General features: G+C 33.1%; 3 protein-coding genes across 3 annotated transcripts; 1 reads left to right on the top strand and 2 right to left on the bottom strand.

Moving 5' to 3' along the window:
• Positions 1–1,708: 1,708 nt before the first annotated feature.
• On the bottom strand, positions 1,709–5,459 carry HELRODRAFT_169437 (hypothetical protein; the record flags this gene model as incomplete). Its single annotated transcript, XM_009015245.1, has 3 exons — positions 1,709–1,969; positions 2,328–2,495; positions 3,807–5,459. 3 exons carry the CDS (start codon positions 5,457–5,459, stop codon positions 1,709–1,711), a joined length of 2,082 nt encoding a protein of 693 aa, XP_009013493.1.
• Positions 5,460–5,710: 251 nt separating this feature from the next.
• HELRODRAFT_169436 (hypothetical protein) lies at positions 5,711–6,286 on the bottom strand (the record flags this gene model as incomplete). The annotated part of the gene is made up of 1 exon (XM_009015244.1): positions 5,711–6,286. The coding sequence occupies one exon, from the start codon at positions 6,284–6,286 to the stop codon at positions 5,711–5,713; it is 576 nt and encodes a 191-aa protein (XP_009013492.1).
• Positions 6,287–7,034: 748 nt separating this feature from the next.
• On the top strand, positions 7,035–8,172 carry HELRODRAFT_169435 (hypothetical protein; the record flags this gene model as incomplete). Its single annotated transcript, XM_009015243.1, has 4 exons — positions 7,035–7,296; positions 7,569–7,651; positions 7,864–8,002; positions 8,117–8,172. The coding sequence occupies 4 exons, from the start codon at positions 7,035–7,037 to the stop codon at positions 8,170–8,172; spliced, it is 540 nt and encodes a 179-aa protein (XP_009013491.1).
• Between the last annotated feature and the right edge of the window lie 1,726 nt (positions 8,173–9,898).

Genomic DNA, 9,898 nt, shown 5'->3' with positions numbered 1-9,898 from the left:
GCTACTCGGAATATAAAATGAACTTGAAAAAATCAGGTCGCTTTCAAAAATTCGCATTAAAAAATCACCCACTTTTTAGTGCTTGTGTTTCTTGGTTGGTTTCTTTATAAAAACAATTTGCTTCAGAAAAGTTTTTAGTCTTTCAAGATACCTACAGTATCATATTGTTTCAAGATACCTACAGTATCATATTGTTTTTTTGTACCTACCCATTTCATTACATGAATCCAGATACTTTCGAGCAACTATGTTTTTTTTGACAGAAAGGTTTAAAATGTTCGTAACATGAACGAATCAGTCAATATGCATAAAACTCATTCGGGTTTTTCATCAAACATTAACTAACATTCAGATTCAAACGCAAACATTTGATGTTTTCCGGTCACAAATTTCATGACGACGATAACATATATAGAGTAAAACGAAAACGAAAGCGACGACGTTTGGACAAAATTGAATAAAATTCTTGAAAAGTAAACTTTGCAGTAATTAAAAAAAGTTTGACGTTTTGGACGCGTGGCATGACGTAATTTTAAAAGTCAAATTATAAACAATTAACTTCTGAAAGCACATAAATGAAAAATTTAAGTGCGTTCATGTTTCGTTTGTAGGAAAAATAAGGAAGAATATATGACGCATGGAAAAATGAATAGATGGATGGATGGATGAATGGATAAGTTAAAAAAAGGCGGGAGACAAACTGTCTTACTGAATGAACAAATAAATAAATGAACAAACAAGAGAACAAACAAGTGAATAAAGAATAAATAAATGAACGAACTTACGATTGATTGAATGAACTAATTATTAAACATAATTAATTAGCACAATTTGTTGAACTTTTGTACACATATGACAATAAAGGCAATGGGGGTAAAAGAGAATAGCAGGTTTGTTCCGATTCTCCCTTCCACCAACAAACACACAAACAACACAAACAACACAAACACACAAACAACACACACACACACATACACACAAACAACACACACACAAACAACACACACACACAAACAACACACACACAAACACACACACAGCGCGCACACGCACACACACACACACGAAGACATACACCCACACACCACACAAACATACAGTGGTTTACATTTCATAATGCTATTTTTTAGTAGATTGAAGGCATGCAATTGAAATGAAACAAAATCGATGGTGTTATAATTCATCATGCTTTGCAAGTTTTGACGTTGTTGACTGGCTGGATGGAAACGATGGATGACATTGATGTCGTTGATGACGATGATGGTGATGATGATGGTGATATTGAATTGAAACTTTTTTTCAAAAAGCTTTTTGAGAAAGGCTTTCACAGAGCAATAGAACGCTATTTTAGTAGCCCTATTAAGCGCCATCGACATAGAAACGAACGTACCATTTGAAAGCAACTGGACGGACAAAAACAAAATCCATGAAGAACTAACCGAAATGAAGAAAGCGAAAAAAATCTCTTTTAAAAAAGCATCACAAAAATATTTATAAACTATTAATATTCAGATTTAATAATTAAAACTAAAAGAAGTGGAAAGACGAGAGCACTCTGTTAGACGCACCCGGAATCAATTTCCGCTTCACCACCACTACAACGCCACTTCAGCCACCATCACCACCACCACCATCACCACAACAACAACAACAACAACCACCACCACCACCACCACCACCACTACACGACATTTGCCACTCACATCTCTTAGGAAAGTCGGCTCAAATCTACGACGCCACAACCAAGCGATCTCTCAACTCCTGGTTGATTCATTCTCCTTGACTTGACAGTCAACAGTAATAATAATGAGAACGATGACGATGATGATATGGACGATGATGTTGATCTTTTAATGATAAGAAAGTCTATGACTAGTTTGTTCAGTTCAGTATCATATGGGCTGCGAGATGGTCTAACGGTCAGGGTTATGCGCCTGGTTCTGTCGCGGTTACAATGCACAAACAGTGCCTGAGTGTGTATGTGTGTGTGTGATTGTGTGTGTGTGTGTGTGTGTGATGCGTGGAGTCACGCGTGCCCACCCACAGACGACGCACTTGTCGATATTTTTTTTTTTTTTTTTTTTTTTAATCCAAATTTTATTTGACAGAAAAAATAAGTCAGGAGATCAAAAAAGTAACAAACTACTTGTGCAGACCACCTTAACTAATTAAAGTTCGTGTGCAATGTACAAAACACAAAGTAGACAAGTCGTTAAATAGAATTAAACATAATAAAAATATATATATACATACACACACATACACACATATACACACACATACATATATATAATAACATCTTAAACATCGACGGACATGGACATAACTTCGCTCTTAGCATAATGCTTAAAGTGTTCAATTGTAAGTTGCAATTGGTTATGCATAGCCAAAGCGTTCCAAAGTCTAACTCCCTTAGCAACCCAACTTCTATCGTAAGTAGAAGTTCTAACTTTTTTTGACATCAACATACCATGTTGTCTGGTGGCCGATGTGATCTTACAAAAAACATTTAGGTGCTTATAATCGTTATAAGAAAGAATTTTATAAAGAAAAATCAGAAGAATGTAATTGTGTAATTGATCAAACCTAAGAATTTTATGACTTCGGAACAAATGATTGGTGTGATCACGATAACTTAAGGAGAAACACAGGCGTATAAAACTCTTTTGCAGCACAATGATCTTATTGATTAGATATTTACTTGCGGATCCCCAGAAAACATTCCCATACAGCAGATAGGGATATAGAAAAGAATAATAAAGCATCATCATTGTTTCAGTATCCAATCTGTTTCTCGCTTTAAATAATATTCCAATAACTTGATACAATTTATTGACTATTTTGTTAACGTGATTGGTCCATTTTAAATCACTTTGAAGTATAACCCCCAAAAATTTTATCGATTGCACTCTTGGGAGCACAGTGCCCTGAATGAACAATTTATTTTTTTCTAGAATTTTGTTATTAGTACTTATTTTAGGGCCAAATATAATATAACATGATTTACTTAAGTTCAATGCCAATTTATTTTTCAAAAACCAATCACAGAATTTTTGGAGCTGACGATTCATTTCTAGGAACAATTCATTTGGGTCTTTTCCCGACAAAAAAATATTGGTGTCGTCGGCGAACAGGATTGTAGTACATTTATCTGATATTGAAAAAATATCATTTACGAAAATTATAAATAATAGGGGGCCGAGTATCGAACCTTGGGGCACCCCTGTTTGAATTTTAAACGGAGGAGACACTACATTATCAACTGAAACAAACTGACTCCGATCAGATAAATACGACCTGAACCAGTCAAACACAACTCCACGAAAACCGTACATCGACAACTTTATTAGCAAAATTTCGTGATCAATTACATCAAAAGCCTTTTTTAGGTCAATGAAAACACCCAGGCTAAATTTTTTCTTATCGAAACCCTCCAAGAGAGACAAATGCAACTCAGCAATGGCCTTCTCAGTTGAAGATTTTGGGACAAAACCATACTGATGTCTATTGATCACGCTATGCTCAATCAGATAATCCCACATGCGATTGAACATTAGCTTTTCAAAAATCTTGGAAAAAACCGGCAGTATTGAGATTGGACGGTAGTTTTCAAAAAGAGTCGGGTCACCACCTTTAAAAACCGGTATTACTTTAGCCATTTTTAAATCATCAGGGAATTTGCCCATTTTAATAGAATCGTTAAATAGTTTTGAGATTTGACTAGCAACATGAAAAACAGTATGTTTGAGGATCTTAGTAGAAAGAAAATCACAATCAAAACTATTTTTCAAATTCAAATTGCCAACGACCGAGACAATCTCATCCGGAGTTGTGTCTCGTGGAATAAATATTGGGTTATTAGAAACCACATATGGACCGACATTTGAAATCAACTGACCATCGCCTAAAATTTTATTGATATTTTTACCTATCTCAACAAAAAATTTATTCAACCCTGTAACGGTGCTCAATTTAGCAGTTTCACTGGCATCATTTGAGAACAATTTATTGCATGATTTTTTTGACCCCAAAATTTCATTAATTATCCTCCATCTGTGTTTTGTTCCAGGTTGATTTTTTAATTTATTTTCAAAATATTTTTTTTCCGTGAATCTTTTGACATTTATAAATTTATTTTTAACCTTATTATATGCATTTTTATTTGCAGGGGATGGATTGTGTAGATGCCTTTTGTAAAGAACATTTCTATACAAGGAAAGATTATAAAGATCGATATTCATCCATGGCCTTCGGAAGCGATTTTTTTTATTCACCAATGGCAAAGCTAGATTGATGCAGTTTAAATAAGTCTTTAGGAAATTCTTAAAATTTGATTCAAAATCGGACCCGTAATCAGACATGTTCCACTGGATATTCTGTAATAAACAATTTGCTTTTTTTAGGTTCTCAGAATTAATCAAACGGGTTTTAATGTAAGGGTTTTTGCCACCGACAGCCTTAGCATTCAATGGTATGCAAAGAAAAATAGGTAAATGGTCAGAAACATCGCTGTATAGAATTCCTTTCGGGCAGCCGCCGATGCCATAATTAGTAAAAACATTATCGATCGTTGACGAATGGCTTGATGTTATTCTAGTCGGTTGGTTGATAATTGGATGCAAATTAAATTGAGCCATAAGATTTAAAAACGATAATGATGCCTGGTTTTTTACAGCCAAATCAATGTTAAAATCCCCAAGTATAAAAACATCACTACTGACATCGTCTTTTAAAAGTTCATATAAAAATTCCTGCATTTTAGATAAGAAATTATCCAATTTATAATTTGGTGGCCTATAAATACAAATGATTATATTTTTTTTATTGACAGAGGCAAATTTAATTCCGACCCATTCAAACAGGTCGGAACTGAGAGAAAAATTACAATTTAAATTTTCGTACGCTAAGTTTTTATCAATTAAAAAACCAGTGCCCCCACCCCTTTTACCCAACCTATTTTTCGCAACTAGACTATGGCATGGAAAATACGATAGTATAGGGCCATAGTTAGTGTCATCATTTAGCCATGTTTCACTTAAAGCAACAATTTGAGGGATATTAACATATAATTGAAAACCATTAATCAACAGTGCCAAATCATCAGCATGCGCAGTCAAACTTCTGACATTTATATGTAGTAAAAATAAATTAGAGTTATTGTTAGCTGAAACATTTAAAAAATCGATAAGTTCACAGAAAACAAAATAATGACTAATGTTATTTGGCATATAGTATTCACAATTTACAATAGCATCCACATCATCAAAATTGTTCAACACACATGATCCATCAACATCCAAAACAAATGGCATAGTTTCATCCTCATCTGCATCATCCATATCAACGACATCAGAAGCAACACAAACATCATAAGACACCGCATCACACCAATTCATCGCTCTACCACTAGCAGGATTCATATTCATTTCTTGACCATCGGTAATTTCATGATCTTCCATCTTCCTGGAGGACCCCTCACCCTGAACAAAAAATCACCACTTGCTGCCTCTTGTTTTCTAGCCTCGTCCACCAAACTCTTTAGTTCAATTCTTTGATCTTTGGTTAAGTCATGGCTGAGGCTAATATTACCAAATTCATTGTTTAACAGTTTTAGTCTCGAGAGATTGCTCATTATAAGGGCTTTAATTTTTATGTTGTCCATTTTAATCAGCAATGGCCTATTTGAGTTTTCCTTTTTCTTCCCCAATCTTTATATTTTAATGACATCCTTGTCATTTACAGCATCATCTGTCAAATGCTTAAATATTTGAATGATGCGCTTTTTGTCATCACCATGTTCTGACAGTCGGAACAACATAATATTTCTTTCTTTCTCTTTAGCCTCAGATGCCTCGACCAGTGTCTTCTGCACATTTTTGAACTCAACGCTGACTGCTTCCTTCGTCTCGATCATCTCCTTTTTTAACGCTTGGAAACAGTCGTTTATCACCTCATCATTTAACTTCACAACATTTGTAGTCACAACATCTTTTAGAGTATCTGCATAAGATTTTTTAAGATTTTCCTGCAGCACCACAATCCTGTCATCAATACTTTCGTTATCATCTCTGCTGTCAAGTTTGTTTTGAACAATCTTTACCTGATTACTGAGTGAGACGTTGCTTTCTTGCAACTTTCTTATCTCCTCTGTCAACTCACTTAGTTGTTTATTCGATCTAAACATGTCAATATGTTCAAGGCAGTTTTTACATATCCAGACGAAATTAACAGCCTGCAGGAGTTCTTTTGTTGTTTGTTCAGTTACTCCACTACATTTCCAATGCATAGTCACTGAACTACATAATTTACATTGTAACGAATCCTTTAAAATCGCATTTCCATTGCAACTCTGACATTTATTTCTGCCTGCCATCAATTAAAACAACTCAAAACGTAAACACTGGACATGCAAATTTAAACTGCACTTATGTTCGACTTTAACGTTAGTATCAGTCTACAATCAGAACAAATTTCACAACTCTTAGGAGTGTATGTACAGAACTATAAACAGCTACAGTAAATAACCAGCCTAAATTATTTGCCTTTCAACTCAAACTATTAAAGATTAAATTTAAAACTAAATTTTATATTATTCAAAAAATAAATTATATATTCATAATCCCCTTAATTTTGTCTATAAAATGAACACAAATTTAGCAATTTAACTTTGAAAAAAAAACGCTGAAAATTAAGAAATACGACGAGTAATCTAAATGCGTCCGATACATAGAGTTATACATACATACAAAGATATCCTCGAGATTATTCAAGAGAGAATAATTAATAAAAATTAATAATATTAATTAACATTTTTATGAATATTAAATTTGGTTATTGTTAAGAAAACAAAGACGAATGTTAACTTTCAGTGACATAAAATTAGCACGTTATGATTGTCATTAGTTGTATTTTATTGGGATGAAAATTGTTCTGAAATATTACAATATTACTTCATAGAGTGTATTTATTTTGTTTGTGTTCACCCTAATGATGTGGTCAGAATTTACAACCTGAGTCGCACTCAACTGCGAACGATGGCACTTCAGCACATGGACACAACCTCTTTCCAGCCTACTTGCATGCCAAGATGTACAAATTTTCAACATGACAAATTGAACCATAAAAAAATTTATTGCAGTAGATTAGAAACAAATTGTCTCATAAATTGGTGCGTACAGACCTGCACAGCGAATATACAAAAGTTCCTCCGCAGAATTGTGTACAAGAATGTCCAGATGTATTTGCTTCCTTGTGCATTTGTGCTTGACACTTTCAATCATGTTTTGGATTCTTTTCGTTAGAACACTCTGACAAATTTTTCTCTCAAGAGGAGAGTAAATCATTTTTTGCATGTTTGTAAGATTTAAAAGTTGGCTCGGAGTGCTAATAATAAATTAAATTTGATTAAAGTCAAAATTTAACATAGAATATGCAAGAGCTATATTAAATCAATTTAAAATTTTGTTTGGAATATAATGATGATAATAAAAATAAGGCGACATTTACGCGTCATCCAGTGCAGAGCGCCAGTGACGCATAGAAAGAAAGAACTTTTCGCAAACACGCAGCGTGCTCGTGCATGCGAAAACAACGCATCAGTCGCATGTTGACATGTGCACGATTGGCAGACTTCCTTCTGCATTTGAACCAAGTAAGCGAACAGAGAACCACACCTCACCGCACTACGTTGCCATCTCGCCACTATAAGAAATGTTGTTCATCTATTTTACCAGCAAATTTTTATAATTATTGCTGCTATAATTCAATTTTTATTGTTGAGATGCTCAACGTTGTTTCTTTCCCTGTAAGTATTTAGGAATATAAGCTAGTGAAATGTGCATGTCGTAATAATTTTGCACATAGGAAAGGGAAGAATTGCAGTTGATAAGCAACTCCATTAGAACGTTGCCTCCGTTGATTGCTCTGCTGAAACTGTCACAAGGAGGCAGGCAAATATTTGACAGGCAGGAAACTCATAAAAATTTGCAACGTAACGGAGAGAGTTAGGGGGAGGTGAAAAATGAAGATCATATTTTTCTGTTTTTTGTTCTTTTGAGTTTTTGTTTAAAGGGAATGTGCTATGTGAACGTTAAATTTTTAACTTGTCATCTCGCAGAACTCCTTCGTAACTCAACGGAGGGAAGCAGTCCTAATGACGGCTTCGTTAAATAAATTTTCAAACATTTTCTAAAATTCTTTTTCAAACAAGAATTTTAATTTTTAAAGCCATTAGTTGTATTCTTTTTTAAAAATTTTTTCAGTTAAAAAATTTTTCATGAAGTTAATAAATGATTGAAAAAGGTTGCATTATTGCGATTTTCAAGTTTTAATAAAAGCCAGCTATATATATATATATATATATATATATATATATATATATATATATATATTTATATATATATATTAAAAAATAAACAATTATACTTTTTCAACTTTTTGATGTTGATGTTATGTTGTTATGTCATGTCGGTATGATGTCATGTCAGTATGATATCATGTCAGTATGATATCATGTCAGTATGATATCATGTCAGTATGATATCATGCCAGTATGATATCAGTACGATGTCATGCCAATATGATGGCAATTGACATTTGGCTTTTTCAAACTGATAACAATAATTTTCTGCAGGTAATTTCTAATATTTTTGATCATTTTGTTTTGTTTTTGGCTAAATGAAAAAAAAAAACAAAATTTTTGTTACATAAAAAATAGCGAAAAATTTGTTCAATTACACTAAATAATACAGCAGCATGAGTTATTTTCAAATGGATGCAAACAAATTTTTGGCGCCAAAATGTCTTGATCTAAATAAAAACGTTTGACTGATAAAAACATACAACAATTCGCCATTCTACTGCAAAGTAACGAGTACTAAGAAAAAAGCATCTCATGATATGAGTACACACACCGTACTTATTTGAACTGAGCTATTTTTATTGTCTCAAATAATATTTAAAATTTTATATTTTTTCGATTTGTAGATGAATGATGATTTGTAGATGAATGATTTGTAAATGAGTGATGATTTGTGGCTGAATGATTTTTAGAAGAATGATGATTTGTAGATAAATGATTTGTAGATGAATGATGATTTGTAGATGAATGATGATTTGTAGATGAATGATTTGTTTTCAACGATTTGTCCAATTAAACTGTAAAAATTCATCCAACTTTCATTCAACAGCGCACGACCTCCGACATCTTAATCTCGCGTGCACAGATACGCGCCAATGCTATTATACATTCTATTTAGTTTTGCAATAATTGTTATCCTAGGGCTGCAATATTTTAAGGCTCTGATAACGTGTGCAGAGATCGTCAGGATGTGCCACGCGGTAGATGTTTGCACTGCTGAAAATAAATAAATAATTAATTTATAAAATGGAGAACAGAACTGTTTTAACAGGCTCTTAACAGATGCACACAAACATGTAGCAGGCAAGCAGACCAACGTGCAAACACACACGTAAATAATTAACTAAATATTATAAAAAAAACTAAATTACTGAACGATTTAAACGAATGAATAAAACGGTAAATGAATAAGGAAATGAGTGAATGAATAAATGAATGTATGAATTAATTAATAAATGAATGAATGAAGTAATTATTGACCCAAAACAAAATTAGAGGAATAAATAAATAAATATATATATATTCGTGCAGTCTAATTGAGACATTGTAATTATTCGAAGATGGCGGTTAATTTGAGAGTTTTCTTAATGTTGATAAAGGCTCGCATTACTTTAGAAATTCAATTTATTTTAATACTTTATCCTCCAATTTTTTACTCACTTAGTTAAGAGGAGTTTTTCCTCTTGCTGCAAACATGTTCGACCCGATACGAATCAATACAATTCTATTTATGTCTTTCTATTTATATTAAGATTATAT

The sequence above is a fragment of the Helobdella robusta genome (genome assembly GCF_000326865.2).
Source record: "Helobdella robusta unplaced genomic scaffold HELROscaffold_15, whole genome shotgun sequence".
NCBI classification, from domain to species: domain Eukaryota; kingdom Metazoa; phylum Annelida; class Clitellata; order Rhynchobdellida; family Glossiphoniidae; genus Helobdella; species Helobdella robusta.
This window is presented reverse-complemented; position numbering and strand designations above follow the sequence as displayed.